We start from the raw sequence: 27,300 nt of genomic DNA on the forward strand, positions 1-27,300 counted from the left end.
GTTGAAAAGTCGGATAACCGAAAAGTATGAAAAAATCCATTATTAGTGTAGTATATTATTATATCCCATGTAATTAGTATATTAGTATATTAGTATATCGCTATTAACCTACTTTGCGTTGAATTTTCATCGATGTTAAGCCTAACAAAAATTTTTTAAAATAATAATCATCGCTATTGTATCGTTAAAAATTACAAAGTTAAGCCTCGTTTAAATACTTGCTCCCTTTCATGGTCGATCCAGTGTTGCCAGCTAAAACACGTAAAAATAATATTAAAGTAGCCAAGACAGCCAAATATTGTAGCACCACATTATTTGAAATTTGCCGACTAGGACAGTCGGTTAACCGAGGGGTCGGTTGATAGGGGGTCGGATAATCGAGGTTCTACTGTATGATATGGTGTGGTTGTGGTTCATGTTTGGTATCATTCTAAATTTTGTTCATTTTTTTTGTTTTCCTATTCAATAATTAAAATTATAACAATAACAAAAGAAAGCAAACACTTTCACACCTATATGAAAACAAAACACAGAACACATAGAGAAACTGTTTATTAAATGTCCCATTGAAATTCAATGGTGCATATGCTAGTATATACACTGCCCATCAAAAATTGGACATGGATCACAAAAACAACAATATTTCCAAAACCACTTAAACAAATTTATAAAACTTTTATAGTGTTATACATACATACTTTAGATATACACTACATACATTTGTGAAAACATGAGTGAATGTTAACAGAAAAAATAAAAGATGAATGCAAGTAACAATAAATATGAATACAAAAAAAGAGGTTTGAATACTCAGATGACGGAGAAGGGGTTAAATGTATAAATATTGAATCACAATGTAAGTACAGTATTTTAAATAATGTCACAGAATATTCAAATGGTTCTACTTTAGAACTCAACATAGCTCCTTCATTTTTGGAATGGCTTCTAACCTGAAGCAGTCCTTAAATTGGGCTGCAAACATTTGTTTGTAAAGTTACTGCTGGAAACATATGAAAGATGTGTTTATATGATTTTATTTAAGAGTTGACATTAAGAATATTAAAACCAATTTTAATATTGAACAACAATCAACAATGTTATCTAAACAAACTGTTGGTTTGTTTAGATAATGTTGTTGATTTTAGTTTATTTTTAATCTTTATAAATTTTCCTAGTTTACAGATATATCCAAAATCAATAGTGATACTGTGCTGGCATTAATGGGAAATGCTTGAGTAGAGGCTTCTGTCCCAATGGCACTGTGTTTTGAACTAAGTTGTTAGCTATTATTTAGTGTGTTTGCATCATTTTACATAGATGTCCTCTTAATAAGGCTATCTATGTTGTTTCTGACAGTCAAGCTGCTTTTCAGGCACTTGACATCACTTCAGCACTTATTTGGAAGTGCTGTTTGCATCTCTTTGAACTGGTTGTTCACAACAAAGTTCTTCTCTTGTGGGTGCTATGGCATGAGGGAATTGCTGACAATATAGTGCTAATTTACCTAAAAAGCAGGAAGCTTTTTATCCTTTATTGGACCTGAATCAGTTTTTAATATTTTTTCTTATATTTTTTTTTCTAGTGATATTAAAGAGTGGACTTTTTTAGTCAATATTGTGGAGAATAATTCCTGGTCTAAAGCAGAGTAAGGCATTTTTGCCTAGCTTGCTCTCTGTGTAGATCATTCAGTTTTTTTGGTAAAAATTATGTTCATTTTTGGTTGACATTGTGACTAGTTTTGGTCACTTTTGTAAACATTTGTGCTAAATGAAACTCTTCTCTTCTGCTTTTTTCCATATTTGCAAGTTTTTGAGACTTCTCTGCATCTCATTTGTGAGTGCAGAACTTCGTTTAGACAGGTCTTGTTCATTTTTTTTTTTTTTTAGCCTTGGCAATATTTCCCATTTTTCCTTCAGATGTCTATTATCTTTCTTTTAAAGGGATCAAACTTCCAAAGTAATTTCTTATGGAGTACACAATGGACCTTTTAGTTTAAAGCACTTCTGATTTTGCGCCCATATGTGCAATCTATAATTAAAATCCACTTATACGACATAATGCTAGCATTCACAATGCATACAAATGTAAAACACAATGTTTACTATCCCCCTAAGTACTTTATTATAATAACTCCAGAAATAGTACAAAATAGTATCTACTAGCTCAGTCTTATGGTTGAAAACACAAATTGCAGTAAAATACATTTAAGATAAAAACATTAAAAATTGTTTAATTGTCTTTTGTTATTCATTGCTTAATTAGTTTTGCTAATTCTTTTGTGGGTAAGTGAATTTTATCTTTACAAATATAGGAAGAATATAGTATACTCGGAGACATAGTTGGTTCCACTTAATTGGAACACATCAGAACTTGATTAATTTGTCCATTAAGTTGCTATCCCCCAATAAAGCAAATATTAAGGAAACAATGTAGGAATACTGAACTATGTTTATGTGAATTGACTGGATAAAGAATGTGCAAATATTAAGCTTCTATCATACATTATGGGGAAGTTGTGTAATGATCACACTATATTTATAATTTTATTTATACTGTATAAATTAATAATTTTCAAGTTTTTTCAATTTTTTTAATATTTTACATCCCATTACTATATAAATTTTAAATTCATAATTATCATTGTTCATTAAATTATAAAAATAAATGGTTATGTGATATGTAATAGAATTTTTATAAATATTAAATGAAGTTATTTAAGTACTTTCCTAAAAAAATCAACAGTGATAATTATTTATAATTATTGTTAAAAATAAAATAGAATGCTTTTATATATATTTCAGGTTGTTTCTTGGATTGTAACAATGTGGATATTTGGATCTTTGGTTATATTTTTATTAGCAAGGGTTTTAGGAGGAGAGGTATTGTCATTATTTCATTACTTTTAGTTTTTAAATGACTTCTTTAACAAAAGTAAAGAAAAAGTAAAAAAATATATTTAATTTGTTAATGTAAAATTTAATTAAAAGCATTGTAAGTTTTAGTAATATTATTTTAAAATATTTGAAAATTGGAGACACAGTTGATTCCACTTAATTGGGACATACCAGAACTCGATTAATTTGTCCATTAAGTGGCTATCCCCCAATAAAGCAAATATTAAGGAAACAAAAAAAATCCAAGATAAAAAATGATCAATAAAGACAAAACCATTGAAAGTTCATTGAAAAATATAATTAATGTTCAGTGTGAATATATACTGTATATGTAAATAAATTCAAGTTTAAAAATAACACTAAAATGTAATTATTAAACAAAAAAGAAACAATTATTTTTTGCAAGGTATGATAAAATGGCTCTGTTTTATTTGCATTGTAGATTTGATCAGATCTAAATTTCTACAGCAATTCAAGCAACTTAGTTGATTTCCACTCTTTAGCACTTGTAGTGTCAGCACTGTTTTTTCACTGTGTGCCCTATTAAATTTTATTTCTTGTCTGGTTTCCATCACAATAATCACCCATCTGTAGCTTTGACATTTGTGTGACCCATCTTTGTAGATATATAAATACTGTATATCCTCCATCTCTTCTGATTTAGTTTTACCACTAGCCATTATCATGTACAGTACTCTTCTTTGTTGCATATGCTCAGGGCTGTCAAGAGCTTGTGCAGGGTCCAGGGTAAAGCTGGCTTCCTCTTCACCTTACTGGGCCTCTGTTGCCAGGTTTTTTTCTTTATTTTTTTTTTGAACAAACAAGATAAGTAGAATGTTTCTTTATTAATTAAAGTCAGTCAAATATTTTATTTATTATTAGTAAAAATAACATTAATTTATAGGGGTTGAAACCACTATGGGCTATGATATTTTCTCAGGGCCCAAGGAAAAATTTCTAGCTTCCCTTCTCTTTCGTCAGCCCTGCACATGCTGTCCCAATAAAGTGGTGGGATGTCCCAAATAAGCAAAGTAAATTTGTCTTATATTATATCTTTTGTTTCTGTCCTTTGATATATGTCCCAAATAAACAGTGGTCCCAATTAGCAATTAACTGGAATGTGCTGTATATTAAAAGTACAAAAGTGGATAATTAAAAGTATTTTCAAAAATATTATAAAAGAAACAAAAATGCATATGAATATATATTTATATATTTTTAGAGAGATTAAATTGGCAGTTTGTCTAAATATGCATTACTGAAAAATGCAAACCACCCTTTTTTTATCTTTTATTGCAATGTTCTCATTATTATGAAATTTTTTATATATATTATAATTATCTTTAAACATATTTTAAATAATCATCTGAATATAAATTAATTTTTTAATAACTGGTTTTTTTTTAATATTTACAAGTTGTTATATTTTATAACTAATTGAACAGAATTTAAAATTGGGTTAAATTACATCTCAGTATAATCTTATCAAATAAATGTGGACAGTTTTTGGCATTTTTATTTTACAAGTCTTACAGAGAATAATTATAAAGTACACAATATATAAATTATTCTATTAGTTTTCATAAATGAAATATGAGATCAGTTTTTTTAATAGCAAGAGTTTCAGGAGACAATAATAATTAAATATTGAAAATATATTAACTTATATTGACTTTTCCTCTAAACAAAAAAATATTGGGTTGAACCAAAAGTTCGTTCGGGTATTTACATAATCGCTCGTCTGTGGTGCCTCTGTTGTGCTTATCAAGTTTTAACTTGTTTAAGTTGACATTATGAATATCTGCATATTTATTACATAAGTTTAATTACAGCTATTTTTTAAATTTTGTTAATTTTAAGAAAAAAAAAACATTAAAATGGAAGATAAGAAGGTGCATTTTCGATATCTGATGCTCTATTATTTCCAAAAAGGAAAAAAATGCAACAAAAACTCAAAAAAAGATATGTGCTGTATATGGGGATGATGCAGTTACTGATCGAACATGTCAGAAATGGTTTTCAAAATTCAGGGAGGGAGATTTTTCTCTCGAAGATGCACCTTGGTTAGGACGACCTTCAACCATAGAAGATGAGTCCGTAACAGCTTTAATTCAAAATGATCAGCATAAAACAACACGAGAGATAGCCGACATCTTAAAAATATCCCAAACATCTGTTGTCAGACATTTGGCTAGCCTTGGATACACTTCCCATTATGATGTTNAATATTTTAAATAATCATCTGAATATAAATTAATTTTTTAATAACTGGTTTTTTTTTAATATTTACAAGTTGTTATATTTTATAACTAATTGAACAGAATTTAAAATTGGGTTAAATTACATCTCAGTATAATCTTATCAAATAAATGTGGACAGTTTTTGGCATTTTTATTTTACAAGTCTTACAGAGAATAATTATAAAGTACACAATATATAAATTATTCTATTAGTTTTCATAAATGAAATATGAGATCAGTTTTTTTAATAGCAAGAGTTTCAGGAGACAATAATAATTAAATATTGAAAATATATTAACTTATATTGACTTTTCCTCTAAACAAAAAAATATTGGGTTGAACCAAAAGTTCGTTCGGGTATTTACATAATCGCTCGTCTGTGGTGCCTCTGTTGTGCTTATCAAGTTTTAACTTGTTTAAGTTGACATTATGAATATCTGCATATTTATTACATAAGTTTAATTACAGCTATTTTTTAAATTTTGTTAATTTTAAGAAAAAAAAAACATTAAAATGGAAGATAAGAAGGTGCATTTTCGATATCTGATGCTCTATTATTTCCAAAAAGGAAAAAAATGCAACAAAAACTCAAAAAAAGATATGTGCTGTATATGGGGATGATGCAGTTACTGATCGAACATGTCAGAAATGGTTTTCAAAATTCAGGGAGGGAGATTTTTCTCTCGAAGATGCACCTTGGTTAGGACGACCTTCAACCATAGAAGATGAGTCCGTAACAGCTTTAATTCAAAATGATCAGCATAAAACAACACGAGAGATAGCCGACATCTTAAAAATATCCCAAACATCTGTTGTCAGACATTTGGCTAGCCTTGGATACACTTCCCATTATGATGTTTGGGTTCCCCATAAGTTAAGTGTGAGATCTAGCCGGGGGTACAGAGTAGTTTATTACTCTTGTATCACTTAATCGGCTTCTAGTTGGTAAAACTAGTTCTCTAGTTGTCCAAAAGAATGGCTTTTCCTAAGTTGAGGAAAATGGAGTGCGGAGGGACTTACAGTTTAAATAAATTTAGAGCGGAAGTAGGTGATGGCGAATTCACCTTCTTCCTCGTCAGGGACCTGACACCAGTTAATCAGTTATTTTACACGCAGATTAACATGCATGTGGATATGATATGGATTTGATTCAGAGAGTTATCAAGAGACATTTCTTTAACAAATAATAATGAAAAATTTAATAAACTAAAATAAACAAATTATACAAAAATTGAAATAGTTAAATGCAATCGATTTAGATAATGAATAAATCAAAATATACGCGCCGAGAGAGAGAGCTCACAAATTTATGATAAACATACAACCTCTTTAGTTGACTTTATCTTCTTCTGTATTTGTCGAAGTTACTTTGTTTCTCTATTTCTCAGAATTCTGTTCATGGAGAGGTCTTGATAGGCACAATATAAACATTTCTTCTATTTCCTAACTAACTCATTTTAACATGGAATAATGATGTCTACCTTCTGGATACGATACTCATAACTAAGGGCGTTGGCCTTAAGAGCTTGAATGGACTATGTCTTCCCTTCATGGGATCTTCTGGCGTACTCTCTAACTAAGGGCATTGGCCTTAGGGAGAAAATATGGAAACCTCTTTCCACTTTCAGATCTGCAGACGTACTCTCTGAATTCTGCCAAACTTTGACTATATCTCTTGATTTACGACCAATCATCATACTTGGATTCTTTCACGTGAACGGATGAAAAGGGGGAATAAATGAGAGGTCGACAATTCTCATGGTGCTGAGATTTGTAACAGATAAGGGGAAAACAAAGGATGCTTCAGTTTCCATTAAAGGAAGTGGCTGTTTTATCAGTTTTCCCACGTTAGAAAACTGTTAATTTCACACCAAAATGAAAGAATATTTTTCTACAATAATTTAATTTTATTTTTAAATTGTTATTTAGACCCAGGGGCTATTCGGATCTCACATAAGTGAACAAAACCTTATTGAGTGTGTTTCTGTATGTGATTCACTTTTAAAACGCAATGAAGATGATCCCTTTTTAAAGCGATTACTAGCAGGTGATGAAAAATGGATAGTTTACAACAATATTCAACATAAGAGATCTTGGAGTAAACCAGGTGATCCTCCAGTGCCACAACCTAAAGCTGGTTTGCATCCCAGAAAAGTAATGATTTCAGTTTGGTGGGACTGGAAAGGGGTTCTTTATTATGAGGTTTTACCCAACAACCAAACAATTAATTCCAATAAATATTGTCTCCAACTGGATGAACTAAAGGCTGCAGTGCATCAAAAACGTCCAGAACTTGCAAATCGACAGGGAGTGGTATTCCATCATGATAATGCAAGACCGCACATATTGTTAAACATGCGCCAAAAACTTCTAGACTTTAACTGGGATGTTTTGAGTCACCCTGCATATTCTCCAGATATTGCTCCCTCAGACTATCATCTTTTTCATTCATTGCAAAATAATTTAAATTGCATAGAATTTCAATCTCTAGAAGGTATCAAAAATCACATTGATAATATAACACTCACCAAATAAACCATCACCAGTTCATAACCAAACAGAAAAATTCTTTCTACAAATGTTTTCATCTATTTGTAATAGACATCCTCAGGTATTGACGATATCGAACTAACGGCTAGTAGAATAGAATGTTTTTGAAAGTTCTGTTTAACTATAAATTACGGAGGATATTTATGTCATGATCTACGTGAAATCAATTATTTATTCAGATATGTTTTAAATATTTTACATATTTTCAATTTTAACGCAATGTATTCGAATTATGTAGTTAAACGGAACTTTCAAAAACATTCTATTGTGAGGGACGAACAGACCCACAATAAAGTGTTATTTTAAATTTTAATTATTGGAAACTTTAATCGGTTAAATTCGAACGTTTTATCGAGTTAGGCTAAAAGCCATAAAAATTATTTCCCACGGAGTTTGTTCCTTGTTGAGTCGGATCAAGTTAGTCAGGGATGTGTCACCAGGAACTTTTGATGGAGAAGACATATTGGACGTGCGACCGTTAAAGGCCATCACCTGACCTCATGGAAAAAACCCAAGAGGAATGAAGAAGAGAAAAGAAAAAAAGACCCCGAGGTCAGTCGTCATCCAAAGTCCGCCCAACAAAGTCGTCCTCCAGGATTAAAACCGTGACACCGGATTAAAACCGTGACCCAGGATTAAACCCGAGAGAAACATTCGTGCTGGATTAAGCCTCTACACTCCTCCGTGCCTCCACACCAGTGAACGGACAAGATTCTGATTCAAGATTCAACGGTAAAGAACTGTCCATCGACAAGGTATTTATCAACCCGCGATTCGTTTGTAAACACTCTCTCTCTCAACGGCCTAGTATAGTTAAGAACGATGATATGCCCGATAGTATTTAGTATCTCTGTATAGTATTTAGTTCGACTTAATTAAAATTGTTATTTATTTGTTACTATGGAGTCCGAGTAAGTTACTTTCTCGTCTCTCTCCTCACCTCTACTCCGAATCCAATCGCTCACCCGCTACCGCTCGCGAATCTTTAGACTTAACGTCACGATTTCCGAGTCCCCTAGAGACTCGGTGGTGTCATCCTGACAGGGCGCCAAAGAGGTGCCGACCCTATGGTCACACTATTCTACTAGCCGTTAGTTCGATATCGTCGATACCTGAGGATGTCTATTACATATATATGAAAACGTTCGTAGAAAGAATTTTTCTGTTTGGTTATGAACTGGTGATGGTTTATTTGGTGAGTGTTATATAATTAAGTATCCAGTTTTTTGAAATACAGTATATCACATTGATAATTTCTTCAATCAGAAACCCACCCAATTTTACACAGACGGAATTATGAAACTACCCATCAGGTGGCATAAGGTTATTGAACAGAAGGGTGAATACATTGTGGATTAAATGTTTTTATTTATTTCAAAATATTATATTTTATTTCTTTCTAAAAACTGAATGAACTTTTGGTTTAACCCAATACTAAGAATATAACTTAAATATAAAGCATAAAAGTAACATTCCACTTCTGGACAAGATTGCCTCCAGGTAAAATGGTCATCACAGAGCATAACAAACTGTATTCTGAGAATGATTTCAAACCTTGTCAGAGTTGTGAAAGTCACATGACATGAGAGACGTAAGGACAAATGATCTTTGTTAATATTAGCCATTGTTGGAATTAACCAGGGAATACTTTAACCAATTCATAACTTTCAAAAATCAAATGAGTCTAAGAATTGAGTTCCCAAGAACAAGCAACAAATGTAATTCATGAAAATAATAATAAGATAGTACAGTGCTGTCAATTTGCCTTGTATGAACTACAGAGTAGTTAGTAACTAACTTAGTACTGATTATTTGAGAACAAGTTGATTAGCATTGTTGGTAATTACAGAGATTGAAGTTAATGATTAAATATAGTATTAAAATTCCTTGAGAAGCCAGATCACAGAATAACTTTGTCTTTGTATCACTGCATATGATTAGAATTTCCAACAGCAGAGCAAGAAACTATGAGGAAAAGTCAAAAATTGTCTGCACTTTATTTTTTTAATTTATTTACACAAATGTAGGGATTGAACAAATACATCATTTTTCTACCTAGTCTCCTTTCTTGTCCTTACCTAGTCTACTTGGTCCAACAGTCCACAACCTTTTAAAGCATCTATGAGCAGTCCAAAGAGATGATAGTCAGAAAGGATGAGATCTAGGCTGTAAACAGGGTGTTCCAGCACCTTGAAATTCAAGTGAGTAATGGTTTCAATGGTTGGCCAGCCGTGTATGTCATGCAGCAACAACACTTTCTTTGACAATAGGCCTCAGCATTTGATGTGAATTGCTGGCTTAAGATTGTTGGTCAGCAAATCACTAGAGAAATCAAATTACTGGTTTTTGTTCCTCCTTAGTGCACACTGCTAGCAGATCAGCCAAGTTTAACAGAAACAGAAACAAGAAAAATGATGCTATTAATATTAATGATACTACTGTGATCACATTACTGAAGTTTGACCTAAAATGTATTGGACAAATGATACACACCATGTTGAGAGAATTTAATATGTATAAAGGAATTTACTGTTATGTTATGATTTAATAATTAGTATGTATCAATAATATAGTTTCCCACTATAATTTATTAGTAGATTTCATTGTTTTACACAATGTAAACAAATATGCAGAATTAGCTACATTTATTTTAGAACAATATTTTAACATGTTAATTAAATTCTAAAAAAAATACCATCTAAAGAAATGATCTGATATTAATATTATTATGTTGAATGATTATTACTCCCAGTTTTATTATAATTATAATATTGAGATGTCCTGTTTTTTCATGACTGCATATTATTTTGTTTTTATGTTCTTAAAAAAGTTTTGTGAAAATATACACATTGGCAAAAAGTTACATTTCCAGATAGAATTTTCTTGTTACTGCAAAACTTTGCATACACTATGTCTCTGACAGGTACATAAGTGATTACAGTTGCATATTAATCAATGCCATTAAGTGCCTTAGGGTTAAAAAGGCTTACAGAGGCTCACTGTGTTCAGAATTTGCACTGTACCTGTTGTTTGAAAGTATTTGAATGCAAGCATGCCAGTATGGTCCAACCAACCAAATACAGCTAATTGAGTTTGAGAAAGGTTGCATTATTGGACTGAGAGAAGTAGGATGGCCATTTCATTGAATTGCTGACCATCTAGCCATTCGGCCTAACTGTATGGAAGTGCTAGGGGCAGTGGATATGTGAAGGTAATCACACATGATGGTCAGGCTCTAGATGCGCTAGGGATGTCCAATCTTTATAAGTGTGTGCACCAAAATCACCAAATTTATGATGCAAAATTTTTGGGAGCGTGTTATTATTTGGTGTCTTTTAAGTATTGAGAAAACATTTCAAAATAATCAAAAATCCACGTACAGTGAAAACTTGACGGGATGAAAGGGTCTTTCAGATAATGCAGAAACTTGTTTGTATTTTGTTTTGGGTACATCAAGCACTGTGAATTTAAAGTTTCATGAACTATCAATATAAGTTAAATACTATAATGCATTAATGTGTTTGCAAGTAAACTAATTTACTCAAAATTTAACATAACAAAATTTATATGACCTAGTTTTATGGTGTAACAATGAACAGATGACACAGTAATTTCCAGTTACATGAAGTGTTTGGTCTCTGTGTATTATACTCTGTAGTGTGCACAATGCTACAGATTCTAGTTTTTTTCTTTTTAACTGTTCTGGATAATCAAGTTTTTAAGTATATATATTATACACTTTAAAAACCTCATAAATTCTTCACAAAGCATAAAAAAATATATATAAAATGATGATAAAGAAATCAGCCTCTGTCTTGCTGCCAGGCAAATAATGCAACAACTGAACAGGTTAAAATTTCTAAGTCAATAAATTGCAGAAATAGTTATGTCTTGGAAATAAGATATTTGATTCATTTTCTTATTACTTATTACTAAAGCAGTTGATAGTGTTTGTTTCTTTATTGCATATTTATTTAATATTGCTCAACTCAATAATTCTATTCTATTAACTTAAAATATACAACTCAATAAAGATGTTGGATATTTATTTTTTAAGATGACCCCTGGATTGTGTGCTAGAAAAAAGCATTGGTATGCTCATTTGGCATGTGTGTCAAGGGTTACTCACCACTGCCCTAGATAAACTACCAGGCGAGATGGTTTTCTGATTGTTAGACAAGCACAAACAGCTGCAATGGTATCTTTGTCTATCGTCCAGATATGTATAGAAGTTTTACTACAGAATTTTCTTATCCAGTGTCTTCTTGTACCATTGGCAGGCAACTATCAGAGGCAAGTTTATATGAATGGCAACTACTCACTATGTGTCTTGCTGTTAGCACTCTAAAAATGTTGACTTCATTTGCAGTGATGCCATGAGAGAGAGGTACTGACTGCTATGGACTGGCAATATATTGTCTTAAGCAACAAATCCCAGTTCTGTTCAGAAATAGACAACTATGTTAGTGTGGAGGACCACTGGTAAAATGCTTGAACCTTTACTGCTGAACAGCACACTGTCTCAACTGCTGGCATTCACCACCCCTAGTAGTGATGTAAGAGACAGTGACAACATGGTGATATGTTCATGAAATTCTTTGCTCTCATGTGTTCCTTTTATGGCAGGATTGCAAACAGCTATCTTTCAGCAAGATAATGCTCATTCTTCTCAAATGGTTAGTTTTCCAGTAAATCTATCAATTTTCCACACTTTCTTGACCTGCCTGTCTCCAGATTTGTCACCCATTGATCATTTGTGGGATCAGATTAGATGCAGCTTTGGCTATCTACAAATGTTAGGAATTTGGAGTAATCATTGCAACATCTGGGAAAATCTATTGCAGGATAGCATACAGTGCTTCTATGCCTCCATGCCCAACTGTATTACTTTATGTATCCAGATGAGAAGAGGTTTTACAAGATAGTAAAGGTTTGTTTAAATTGTAATCACTTATTACCATCTTTATTATGTTTGCACTAATAAAGTTTCATTTGATTCCATTTCATACTTCTTGATGCATAACTTTTTGTCAGTGTGTTTAATTTCAACATGTGCTTATGAGAGTCTTTGCTAAAGAACAAAATTGAAATAGCATGCCATCAGATATTTCTGGAAGTGGTAGTGGTTAGATGTTTTAGTTTTCAGTAATAAATAATAAGTTTTAAATACAATATTATTTTGAATTTACGATTTTCAGGAAACAGGATTTTCAGGGAAAAAATTACATCTCTTAAAGATGTAATTTTTTTTGGTTAAGGTTAATAAAATAATCTGGAAAAATCCAATAATAATTAATTTTTTATGTGAATGAATTTGATATATCAAAGACTTGTCATTGTAAAATATGAATTTTTGTCTTTTAAGCTAACAATGGTTGTTATAAGTGGCTTATTTTAAAAAATAAATTTAAAACAGTAATTTACATTTGCATTTAAAATGTGAATCAAATTTAAATTCAAATATAAATTATGGGCATACCCCAGGTTACATACATAATGCATTCCATCAAATAGTAGTAGTATAGTGAATTGTCATTTTCCATATTTTTTTTATTTAAAGAAAGTTTTACCTCATGGAAAGTTTTTGAGCAATGATCAATATGCTTTCACACCCCAGCATTTCCTTGTTAAATTGTGTAATACTCTACAGCAAGAAAAGGAGTGATATCTCTCTCTGTTAATATTTCTAGATATCAAAGGTGCAAGTTTGACAATGTTTGTTGGCCCTCAATTTTAAAACTTATTGGAGATACCAAAGTACCACAAAATATTTTCTACTTGCTCCAGCATTCCTTAAAAGACAGAGCAGCTAAGCTTAAATTGGACTTTGTTTAAAAAAAAAAACTGCTCTCTAAATAAAGGTGGTTCTCAGGGCTCAGTATCTGGACCCCTACTCTGGAATGTTACTATAAATGACTTGCTAATTAAATTCTCAGACTGTATCTGTTTGTTGGTTATAAAATCAGCTATATCATTAAAAAATAATTCATTATTGTTGATTTGCCAAATTTTCTTAAACCCCAGATATTTTTGGTCTTGGACACCCAGACACATGACACATAAATCAGACCTGTGGCAACACTTGAACAGATGAAATGTTGTATCAGTGGGGATAGTAAATAGGATCATGGTAGGGATAGAAATATGTGATGGTTGTATCTACGGTTTGTTTTATCAAGAGATGTTGTAACCTGGGATATGCCTGTATTTAATTTTGATTAATTAAAGTTTTAAAAAAATTTATGAAAGTTAAGTACAATGAAATGATTTTTTTAGGTAAGTTATTCCCAGTGCCTTGGAGTTATTGGATATTCAGTGTTACCACTAGTAATTACAGCAACTATTCTGCCACTATTATATTCTTTGGTTTATGTTAGCATGTTTATAAAGGTAATGATGTATTTTGTTTTAATAGTTTTAAGTGAATAAATAGTTTTACTGTTTTAATGAATTCCTCTAAAATTATTACTAGTACATATTCACAAACAATTTATTGGTTTTTATATATACTTTGAGTCATTTCAAAATTTTATATACTTTTCTTAACAAATATACAAAATTTTCAAATGATTCTGAATATTAGATGATATAAATCAGGCTTTACTGGAGTAAAATACAAATTAAGAACCTCACTTTAGGAAATTAGGAATATTTACCTTCATTTTAACTAAATAATTGTTTTGTCTTTACTTTTCTGGCTGTTATATATGCATAATAAGGAAAAGTATTGGAATCATGTCAAATTTGACTGTCTGGGTTTTTGCAATTCTCAACATTTTGAGACCCCTAAACCCAAAACTTGGAAAAAATTCTGTGGATGTATTTGTTTCTGTGTGTATGCATGTGTGTTGGCATCTATTTTGTTTAATACCTCAGGATGAGATAAAGATGAAGAAACATAATTTGGCATGGTAACTTGTGTATAAGGGGCAGTGCTATTAAATTTTGGTGGTTAAAAGTCGAGGGGTGATGAGATAGATAGCGGGGGGTCATGTAATATCTTGAGGGGTTGAACTTAATAAAGATTTTACTTGTTATTAGCATTTACAATTTTTTTTTATAAAACTCATTTCTACCCTCAAAATTTAAAGCTTTTTTGCCATTTTGTAATAATTAATAATATGAAAAGTTCTTATAATAAAATCTCCTAACAGCTGGGAAAGTTATGCAACTCATCTATATATATAAAAACTAGCTTACCCGTCGCGCATTGCTGCGATCTCAGAAGAAAGGAAATTCAAGCAAACTCGTTATGATAAAATTCAATTTACATTTTATCATTTTTATTGAAACTTATTATTATTATTCATTTTCATCGGGAAAACATTTCAAAGTGTCGTTTCAATTCTATTTATTTATTGGAGTGCTTGTGGATACACGATATTTTTTGTTTTTCCGTCTGGTGCGTACACGAATAAATCGGAAGGTTTTCCGACGCGTGAGCCGGCCACATACAGTTGTCCATGCGAGAAGCACGGATTCTCCAAATTTAGCCCACACACTCGCAGCGATTGTCAGAAGTGCGATATTCCCCATTTTTATATATATTTTTTAATCCTTTATAATTTTAATTATTTAATTGCTCCTTCCTCTCTTCCTTGGCATGTTGTGAAATTTCTGATAGTTGGATAATAAACCGTTTTATTGTAATTTGTCTTTTTAAATTATTTTGAGTCGATATTAAAATTTGGAAAAAGGGGGATACCTAGATCGGTAAAATACGCGAATTTCTTCCTACAACTTCGGTTGTTGTTCGGGGTACAGTTAAGGTTTTAACGAAGTTCGAGCGAATACATAATTAGCAAAAAAAAGTTGAAATAAAGTGATTAAACAAAAATTATTACAAATATCGTAAATAACAGTTCATATATAGAAATATGTTTTGAAGGGGGGAAATGGTCTTCACAATTTGAAATGGATCGGACACACACTGCGCGAATGCTCGTGTAAACGCGCGCCATCTATCGTAGGATAAATGTACTTTGCGGGAGTGTATTAAAAAATTAAAAAACTTTCCAAAGTTTCATGGCAATCGTACTATGCCACAAACCTTCGCTGGAGTATATTAAACAACTTACCAAAGTTTCACGGCAATCGGATAAACGGTGTGGTAATGCATGAAGGACAGACACACATACATTCATTTTTATATATATAGATGAATGTATGTGTGTGTATGTGTCCTTCATGCATTACCACACCATTTATCCGATTGTCGTGAAACTTTGGGAAGTTGTTTAATATACTCCAGCGAAGGTTTGTGGCATAGTACGATTGCCACGAAACTTTGGGAAGTTTTTTAATACACTCTCGCGAAGGTTTTTGGCATTTATCCTACGATAGATGGAGCACGTTTACACGAGCATTCGAGTACAGTGTGTTCAATCGATTTCAAATTGTGAAGACCATTTCCCTCCTTCAAAAAATATCTCTATATACGCATTTGTGAACTGTTATTTACGATATTTGTAATACTTTTGCTTTAATCACTTTATTTTAACTTTTTTTTGCTAATTATGTATTCGCTTGAACTTCGTTAAAACCTTAACTGTACCCCGAACAACAACTGAAGTTGTAGGAAGAAATTCGCATATTTTACCGATCTAGGTATCCCCCTTTTTCCAAATTTTAATATCAATTCAAAATAATTTAAAAAGACAAATTACAATAAAACGGTTTATTATCCAACTATCAGAAATTTCACAACATGCCAAGGAAGAGAGGAAGGAGCAATTAAATAATTAAAATTATAAAGGATTAAAAAATATATATATATAAATGGGGAATATCGCACTTCTGACAATCGCTGCAAGTGTGTGGGCTAAATTTGGAGAATCTGTGCTTTTCGCATGGACAACTGTATGTAGCCAGCTCACGCGTCGGAAAACTTCTGATTATTTGTGTACGCACCAGAAGGAAAAACAAAAAATATCATGTATCCACAAACACTCCAATATATAAATAGAATTGAAACGACACTTTGAAATGTTTTCCTGATGAAAATGAATAATAATAAGTTTCAATAAAAATGATAAAATGTAACTTAATTTTATCATAACGAGTTTGCTTGAATTTCGTTTCTTCTGAGATCGCAGCAATGCACGACGGGTAAGCTAGTTGCTGTATATTTTTCTTCAATTTACATAGTTTTTCAAAATGAACATTATATATTTGAATTTATGTAAAATTCACACTGTTAATTCTATTAAAACCAAACAATTACCAGATTAAATTGGGCTATATTATTACTGCTAATAATAATTAAATTTAATAATTATAATTAAATTGATATTTATTAAATAAGATAAAAAATTCTGGAAGAAAAGAATTGGCTCCAAGTGGGACTTGAATCAGTAACTTCCATTTACCATGCAGATGCATTGTCATTAAACTCTCCAGACCTCCGTTCAATCCTTTGCTTCTAGACATACACTGGCAGAAATTGAAAGTGTTACACCCACTCAATATTGTCGAAGACATATGTAGTTGGGACAAAAGAATCTCTTTTTGAAGAATATTAAATGATAAAAAATTAAATGAAGTACATATAGTGGTATGGAAATTATGGAGACATTTGTTATGCAAAATTGCTATAGTGTTTAGTTTATAATTTGTGAACTGTGTTATGGAACGTGACTTTTTTTTGGGTCCACATGTTGGTGACCAGCTATGCCATATCGACAAGTGAGAATTCTATACACCCAAATGTCTGACTTTGAAGAGTTCGGATAATTGGCATGTCAGAAATGGGAGCTTCATATCGTGAAATTGCCTGAAGGATTGACTGTAGTGCAATGTCAGTACAAAGAGTGGTCACACGGTGGATGCAGGAAGGGTCCAGTACTCGCAGACCTGGCACAGGTCCACGCAGAAGGATGACTCCACATGTAGACCACCATATTGTGCGGATGGCAGTTGCTGACAGATGTGCGATGGCAGCACAGATTCAAGCAGTAGTTACTGCCAGAGTCACCCCATGGATAATTGTAAACTGATTGCTTGATGATGGGCTGAGACTCGGACCCCATGCAATGTGTTCCCTTAACCATATTTCATTGCCAGCAATGGCTAACATGGTGTGCTGCTAAATGTAATTGGGCACATGAATGGCATACAGTTGTGTTTAGTGATGAATCCTGATTCTGTTTAGGCCAATGTGATAGTCAGCAACATGTCTGCTGGCGTGCTGAAGAAAGAGCCCACCCTGCTGTAATTTCAGAGTGCCACTCAGGTCCAACTCCTGGTGTCATGGTTTGGGAAGCAATCAGTTACGACAGCAGGACCGAGTTGGTGATTGTTGAAGACACAATGATCGCTCGCCAGTATGTGGATAGGGTGATCCATCCAGTAGTCATACCTTTCATGAACACCATCCAAAACAGTACCTTCCAACAAAATAATGCCCATCCTCATGCTGCTGCCATCACATGACAGGTCTTGCAAAATGTTGCAATCATGGATTGGCCCACCCAGTCTCCAGATTTATCTCCTAAAGAGCATGTCTGGAATGCCATGGGTAGACGGATTATGTCTCATAGCCATCCAGCACACACTGTACAACAACTGATTGCACAAGTTGTGCAGGCATGGAGAGATATACTCCAACAAGACATTCAAGCACTTATTGTTTCAATGCCTGCAAGGATCCAAGAGTGTATCCATGCTCAAGGTGGCCATACCTCTTACAGAAACATGTACCAAATAGCAATAAAACTTTGTGTAATTCATTTCATTTTTGTTCATTTCTTCTGGGTATGCCCCTGTACATGTTTACCAAGTTTCATGAATTTCTATCAATTCCATCTGGGTGTAACACTTTCAATTTCTGCCAGTGTATTTAATTTTGATATAACAATGTTAGTTACAGCACCAACTGGGATAACTCAGTGGCTATGGCCTATAATCATCCACTATGAAACAGCTGGCAGTAGTTTTACCCCTGCATGGTGTATATATACATAGTACAATCCAACAGTTCGGGGGACTTGGCTTAAAATTCCTTACCTTAAAAAGTTTATATTGCCGATGCATAACCACCTTTAAAGTAATCACCTTGGGCAACGATACACTTTTGCCAGCGTTCGTATAACTTCTGGAAGCACTGCTGGAAGCCATTTTTTCAAACCTCCCATAAGGCCTCCTGTGATGCTGCTCTCACCTCATCTGATGACACAAAATGGCGTACCTGCAAATGCTTTTTCATTGATGAAAACAAATAAAAATCACATGGGGCTAAGTTTGGCGAATAGGCGGGGTGTGGAAGCACATTAATTTGAGTTTTGGCGAGAAACTGTGTGACCATTTGGGACCGATGTGCTAGGTGCATTGTCATGCAGAAGGTACCAGTCTCCACTTTGCCAGATCTGTGGCCTATTACGACGAATGGATTCCTTCAAACGACATAAAATGTCTAGATAATGCTCCTTGTTTACTGTTCTGCCTTCAGGAATAAATTCTGAATGAACAATTCCTTGAGAATCAAAAAACACCTCCATCATGACTTTTTCTTTGCTCGGTGCATGTTAAGATCTTCCATTAAAATATGCTGGCAACTAGTCTTTGATAAATGAGTAGCCACAGTGATTTTTTCAAGGGTTTGGCAACGATCTTTGCAAACACATTGAGAGACCAACTCAACATTTTCCTCGTTCCATGAAGTTGAAGGTCGGCCAAGAGTATTCATTGTCTGTGATGGATTCTCGGCCGTCTTTAAAATGCTGATGACATTTGTACACCTTTGATTTCGCCATAGTAAAATCATCATACACCTTTCTTAGCAATTTTAAAGTTTCCGTAGGTGTTTTACCTAAACGCTGACAAAATTTAATGTTGCAGCGCTGTTCTTGAAACTCCATTTTTATTACATTGCAAAACAAAGGTAACTATCTCCAAAAGAAAACAACAGCACTTGCGGTTTAATCACATGACATGGGCAAAACCAACCTGAACATATAGGAAAGGTTTGATAGAATTAATTTCATATGCTGTAACTTCAAATATATGCTTTTGTTATCATACATTACTGCAGTCCCCAAACTTTTGGATTGTACCACGTATACATATAAACATTTCAAAGCCCAATAATTATATTACTGAATTAAATCAGGCTATATATATATATATATCAGTGCCAATCATAATCTGAATGCTGTAATCTCAAAAAATCACAATCCCAAAAGATTAAATATTGAAAATATAATCCTGGGAAAAATAATAATAATAAATGTTTAAAAGACATTATTTACATTTTTAAACAAAATTTATTTGAGAAAAATATAAACACATGAGAAAACACTTTATATCCCCTTTTATGCAATAAAATATCTAATAACATTACTGTTACAGTAATACTCAATATGTATATACTGTGCATAATACACACATATTGAGTAATATTACATTAATTCATACTAGCTAAAATCAAATATATAGAATTAGAAATTATAAAAATCAATGCTGAAAATTTTATATGGTGGGGAAGAAACTAAAAATATCAACATATGAAAAAGTGTATTACATGGAAAAGATTATGGGCAATTGCATGGAGCTAGTCCATAAGAGTTGGCTGACTTTCATGATCATTAACTATATTTTGAAGTCTTGTTTGGCGATGAGTATCTACTTTTTTTTTTGGCATGGTTTCCTTTGGAGAATACGCTCAAATTTATTTTCTATGTGGAGTTGCACTTTTTGAAATTCTTTAATAATTCAATATATACCAAAGTGAGCATTCCTTACTAAATTTTCCCATCTCTGTGTCATGCTTCTATGTTGTTTTGGGTATGCAGAAAGCCATTCTGCATGCACCCATATAATGACCACAAATTTTTCATTTTAGGAATTGAGATTTTAGGCATTTCAGGATTTTAATCTTTTGGAATTTCAACATTTGGAACTACAGAAATCGGGATTATGATCCAAACCCATATATATAATTATATATTATACATAGGCTACATAATATAATATTATTATATTATATTATGTAACCTGAATAAAACGTAAGTTGAATATACAGTATTTAATTAAATGTTTTGTTGGATTAGTTGAACTTTTCATGTTTTCGATTACTGCTTTAAAATTTTTCTAGAAAATAATCTAGGTGTGAATACAGTAGAACCTCGAAAACTCGGCTCTCGATAACCCGGCACTCCGGATAACTCGGCCACACCCTGGCAGGGCAAAAAAATCCTTAGTTAATTAATTTTCATTATAGACAGCTTTATAAAAGTATAAAAGCTCTCATAAAGTATTTTTCTGAGGTCTGTCTTATCAGGTAAATTACTATACACAGTGTATTCATTAATTTTCATTTTCATGTAGTAAAGGCTCTATGCCTTCATAAAGGACGTACTTTTTCTTTGTTTAAGGGTATTTGGGCAGTTTATTCTCTGTTATATTCTTAAGTAAACAATACATACAAGTACAGTACAGTATTTTCTGAGGAAACACTCGTACTTATTTTTTTAACCCCATTCCCGATAACCCGGCATTTTCACAAACTCTGTGAGTGTAGTCCAAGTCAATGTCCTTTGCAGCGGCCGAGTTTTCGAGGTTCTACTGTATAGGAAATTATTTTAAACTGACATTGCAATTTATTATTTAGAAAGTGTCTACCATGTTATTCACTATATTTCATTATTATTACCATTTTCAAAAAATATTATTAATGTTTTTAATAGCTCTCTAAGTTTCTTTTTTTACAAGATAGTTCTCAGGTATTTTTGAATTGTTCATTATCCAAAGTAATACTGCATTCTCACATAATCCATGACTCACTTTAATCTCAATTTATCCACAATCTTGATTGCAACTGTCACCAGTCAAATGTCAAGCTGTTTGCAAAGCAGTCTGCTTGAGAAGAACCCTTCTATTGCACATGATGATAAAAATGACATAACTACAAGATAAGTCATGGAAACTGGTAACAATGATGTGTTACTGATAGGCCTATATGCAAAGTTATTGGGCATCTGCAATCAAATGACTGTAAACAGAATTTCTCTGTTGATCACCTGACACTTGTTCTTCAGCCATTTTGTTTCTTCTTGTGCGCTCAGGATTGTGGGAACTCTCTTATGACTGGATCTAGTTTCAAAAGCTCTTGTGTCCATTGCAATTGAACCTAGTTTCAGTCAAGAGAGGTCTCACCAATGCACAGTCACCAATCTTATAACAATCTAGATTGAAATGCTTAGTGCAAATGGGGTATAAGTTTACTAATGTCAGGACCAATGAAGTTGCTTTCTTATGGATATGCTAATAATTTATCCTATTCATACTTAAAATTATTATTTCTATTGGATATGCTAATAATTTATCCTATTCATACTTAAAATTATTATTTCTATATAATAAACATCTTAAAGCCCGATGAGTATATATAGACACAACTAGCAATTGCCCATTCAGGCGATCGTTGGTTATGGGCCCAGCCAATGCCTTGATTAACCGAGTAAGGTTATATCCAAATTTAAATATATCTGGAAGCAAAGATTTGCTTCGGGGTCCAAGTGGTGCAACTGGCAAGTGCACCGCATGGTAAACATAGGTTGCAGATTCAAGCATAACTCTCAGGTCAGTTCTTTTATTCCAGAAGGTTCTAAATTATTTAATAAATTATTAAAAATTATAATTATTAATTTAATCAAGAGATGGCACCTAATGCCTCCCTCTAGTGACAAATTGCTTTATACTAATCATTTAATTAGCCAAATTCTAGCCCAATCATTTAGGTGATTGTTGGTTGTGTCTATTATTATTTCTTTTCAAAACCATAATAAATTATTTTTTAAATTTTAGTTGTATTACATAAAGAAATAGTTTTAATAGGCCAAACATATTCAGATTTATAGTGCTTTCACATTCTTGTCAGATCTGTCTTACCAACTTTTCTGTATTTAATGTTATCCCATGTAACAGAAATGTTTAATTAAAACATAGAAATATGTAACAAAATTCCAGACTCAGTCATAATACAATTTTCAGTCTTCATAAAGCAAATATGAGGAAAGCAACTACCCACTGTTAGAAATATTTTGAAATTTTCATGTTTTCTTCAGATACATTGGAGAAACATGTATATTGTTGTTGTGAAGGAAAGTTTTTAGACCTCTTTGCAAGCATCTTTTTCTAAAACATAGAATAATCTATTTCTATTATAATATTTAATTCTATCATTGAGTTTAAAACCCTACTTACAGCCTGTCCATAAATTACTTAAGGTATTTTGGGGTGGGTGGGGGTCAAGGATTTCTTATGATTTCTTACTCAGGGGTAGGGGGTAATAGATCTCATCTTATGTAACATTCTTATTTTTATTTTTTGATCTCGTTGAGTGGTGGAGTTTTGAATTTGGCTTCAATCTGGTCGTTTTTATTAAGAACGCTCATTGTACTAAAGCCATCTTGTGTGATGTGATAAAATAATAATGCTAGCAGAGTCATGCTCTACATGTTTTTTTCATGAGAGATAGGCCATGTGGTGGTTTCTTTCTCTCTCTCTCTCTCTCTCTTTTTTTTTTTTTTTTTTTTTTTTTTTAGAATAAGTGCACCACTCTTATGACTGTATAATACTAAGAATACTTAAACCAAAATACATGATACAAAGTAAACATAAAATTAGTATCTGGCTTTTAGTGAAAACTAAAATGTAAAACTAGATATTAGAAATTATAAGTAATCTTTTCTTCCATGTTTTTTGAACATAATTGTAAAAAGCATCAAACAGTGGCTTCTGAACAAGCTTATTGAGTGGATATGGCCACCTGAAACCAAGCGTAAAGATTTCTAATTTCAAAATAAGTGTATGTTGATCGTATGGTTGGCAGTGTCTAAGTTTTCTGTAGAGCAAAAGCAAGAGGCAGTTTCTGCCCGGTTGGTTATACATTGCCAGGTAGCTTCTAAAATTATCATGCTCAGTAAGTAGTTGAGCAGTAGCAAATGTTAAATCTCTAAGTGGTGATGAGAACTTGCATTCAACACTAGGAAAATAAAGTCTTGTTATTCCACCAGTTTTATTGCTCAACCATTGTTGATTCCACTTTTTCATAGCATTGTCATGAATATAATATTTAAGGCTGTTACATGAGAGAAGAATGTGAGTGTAGTCCAAGTCAATGTCCTTTGCAGCTGACTTAGCCTCAAAGTCGGCTTTTTCATTTCTAAGTATGCCAGTATGGCCAGGAAAATATATAAAAGTTATCTTATTTACAAGATTTTTAATATGGTGCTGGATATATGTGATTTTATTGCTATTGCAATTGGGATTCAATAGAGCTTTTAGGACAGACTGAGAATCACTGTAAATGTTGATAGACAGAGTTTTGTTTGGTAGTGAAGTGGCCCACTGAACAGCTTGGTAGTCAGCATCTTCTTCAACATGATAGATGGGGGTATGTGGGAAATATTTGTACCTTCTAACTTTGGAGGAAGATACAGATACTTGAGCTGACATAAAGGGAGCTTTTAGAGGGATATCTATACAGATGAGTTTTTAGACTCATCTGTGTAGATATTAATGTCTGCATGGTTATCCATGAAGGAAGCAGATGACACCAAATGTACCCTGGGGATAACCTTGTTTACAGGTTGATCATCACAGATAGTAGGGTAATTGCAATGTGATAGCATATGAAAAGCCATAGATAGGAGTAGAGACTGTTGTTGAGCCTTGATGTTTGTAGTTCCTTTGTAGTAGTAGTTTAGAACCTTTTTCTATAATACATAGTGGCAAAGGAAGGAGCTCTGCTAGTATCGGAGGCATTAGTAAAAACAGTTCTGCAGCACTTTGAAATTCTGATGGCAAATTGTCTTTGAACTGTCTTTGAAGAGAGAGTAATTTACTGCTACTGAATTTTTACTAGTTACATGACCCCAGCTAGAGGCTGCATAAAGTAGCATTGGCTGTATTACCCCATTATATGGAGTTTTACAAGCTTTATGATTTAGTTCCCAGGTGCACCTAGCACATTTTAGCAGCATGTAGTTTATTTTATTAACCTTATCCAAGATGTAATTAATATGGCAACGGAATGTGGTTTGTATTCTCTCTTGTTTTATTTTGTATGATGTTTCTGTTTACATATGCACTAGCTAGTCCATCTGTCAAAGTTTTTTGCGTTCTTTTGTGAAAATTAAAATTAATATAAAAATGAATATTATGACATTGATTAATGATAATAATAAAAAGATTATTAATAATTAAAAAATAAAGTTCTTAAAATAAATTGTTCATTAAAATTCATTAAATTTTTATATTTTTAAATTTGTTCACATAGTCTTTTATAAATAATAATACATATTAATTAACTAATTAATAGTTATATATTTTGTACCTAAGGTTTTTAGGGTTTCATAAAAAATTTTTTTGTTAAAATCTTTCTATAAAATCATGCCTAAATATTACATAAGATAGGGAAGGGGAGGAGGGATCAAAGAAAATATTACGGTTTATTACACAGGGGTGGGTGGAGGTCTAGAATGGCCAAAATTGTCCTTATGTAATTTATGGATGGCCCCTTATTATCTATTTAATACAATAATTTACAATGATTTATTGATGATTATGCTAATCAGTGGTGTGCGGTGACATTTGATGATAGGGAAGTTGTGTTTCCATAAAAATTTTAAACAAATACTGGAAATGACAAAAATAAACAGTTTATTTATTTTAATTCTAAAATGGATAATTGACTACAAAATAAAGATATAAGAACTTTTTATTGTTTTTTATAAATTATCTATATTTGGCAATTTTTTCTGCAAAGTCATTGATCACATTATCATAAAAATCACTTATCATTGATTCCATCAAAGTATTTAAAAGCTCTTTTTCTATTGAAAGTAACACTAGTGACAACAATCTTTCTTCTGACTGAGGGTTCTTTGTGAATGTATGAGTTCACTTCATGATTTAAAAACTGCGCTCAACAGATGCACTCATAGATGGTATCATAAAAATTAATTATATTAAATCATATAATTCTTTTAGTACATCTTTGTTCACATGATCATTAATTATAATATTTTTTATGTCTAAGAGTGACTTGCCAATATTGTCTGGACATGAATATAAATATTGCAATTCACTACGTAATTTAGATAAATCAAAAAATCTCCATAAAATTTACATAAAGAATTAAAATTCGCTTCGGAAAATTGTTTTTCATAACATTTAAAATTATTAACATCTAAAAGTGATAAAAATTCTAAAGATTTTATATCTGGAAATCTGACAATTTAATTATAATTAAAAGAAAATTATAATTAAATATAGCTTAAAATAAACATACATAAAAATAACATAAAATATTCTTTACTTTTTAAATCTTAAAACAATCCATTTAGTCAAATAGCTCCCTATGAGTGGCTAATGGATAGAATCATTGGAAGCATTACATGATATTTTGGTGTGTAGCATCTATGAGCTAAACCGCGTGAAGTCGGTGCTCTGTAAAGCACATGCACAAATACCTGTAATCTGACTGCTTTACACGATTCAGATATTTTGGCCATGGAAGCTATCCTGTGTTCGACAATGCTGTGTTTCCATTGGGAATACGCATATATGTACAGTATTTATATTCGAATATACAATAGCAATCTTATCATTGTTTTTCACATGTAGTATAGAAATTTGTAATACAAAAAACTTTTGCGATATAAGCGTTAAATTAAACACGTATGTCACTAAATTGACGAGCGCTTTCGACGATACACACTTTCGTCTTCTTCAGGTCATTAGAAGATACTGTATAAGAACCTTTTTTGAATACAAAATTTTTAAAAAAACATTCCAATCCTAACTAACATTTTGGAATACCAGCAACGGTAGAATACAAAAAGATATTTAAATAAAAAGCACGCGCTTATACTGCGCATGCGCTAGACACCTCTATATTGTGGATTTAATTGCGATGTTTTATATAACTGTACAAGCTGATCCACAAAGGGGGCAAATCCAGTGTGGGGGTGTTGCAGGGCCTTAATGCGTTGGTGATGAGGGCTTCCCAGATGTATACGAAATTTTTGTTGTCACAATGTTTTAGTATGACCACATCATTCCACAGAGGAGTATGCTTGTGTTGTAGTACCATTCTGGCGAGTTCTGTGTCATTTTTGCCGTCCCTGATGGAATGTTGATGCTCTAAAATACGGTTAGCTAACATTCTGGTTGTCGCACCAATATAATGGGTGCGACCGCCTAAATCATTCTCTAATGGGACTGAATAAACCCCCAATTTTTCAATGGTGGATAAAGGATCCCTGTTGTTGGACAGCAACCTCCTAAGATTCGACCGCGGAGAGATCGGCAGAAACAAATCATGTCGCCTAAAAATACGACAAATACGGAGAGTGACACGGCCAGAAAATGGTATCGCGGGCAGGACTATTGTGGACTCCTTCGGACGGTGTAGTGTGGTGGCGGGAAAGAGTGATGTTTTTACCTTATTTAAGATGTAATTAAATTTGGCTTTGCTGTAACCCGCCTCATTTATCACCTGGTAGATAATATTAAGTTTGGTGTCAATAGCCGCCTGGTTGGATGATAAGAGGAAGGCCCTTCTTATTAAAGGTGAAATTGCCACATTGACGTAATGTTGCGGTTGATATGCC

At 32.5% G+C, this 27,300-nt stretch overlaps 1 protein-coding gene across 1 annotated transcript in view; it reads left to right on the forward strand.

Annotated features, from left to right (window-relative positions):
- LOC111613689 (protein YIPF4-like) overlaps positions 1-27,300 on the forward strand; it is a 41,971-nt gene that overhangs the window by 11,295 nt on the left and 3,376 nt on the right. The window contains exons 3-4 of the mRNA XM_023355034.1: positions 2,802-2,879; positions 13,961-14,074. Of these exons, the coding sequence (XP_023210802.1) occupies positions 2,802-2,879; positions 13,961-14,074 (192 nt within the window). The remainder of the gene's footprint in view (positions 1-2,801; positions 2,880-13,960; positions 14,075-27,300) is intronic.

The sequence above is a fragment of the Centruroides sculpturatus genome, unplaced genomic scaffold (genome assembly GCF_000671375.1).
Source record: "Centruroides sculpturatus isolate CEXI.00-Female unplaced genomic scaffold, Cexi_2.0 scaffold1657, whole genome shotgun sequence".
NCBI classification, from domain to species: Eukaryota; Metazoa; Arthropoda; class Arachnida; order Scorpiones; family Buthidae; genus Centruroides; species Centruroides sculpturatus.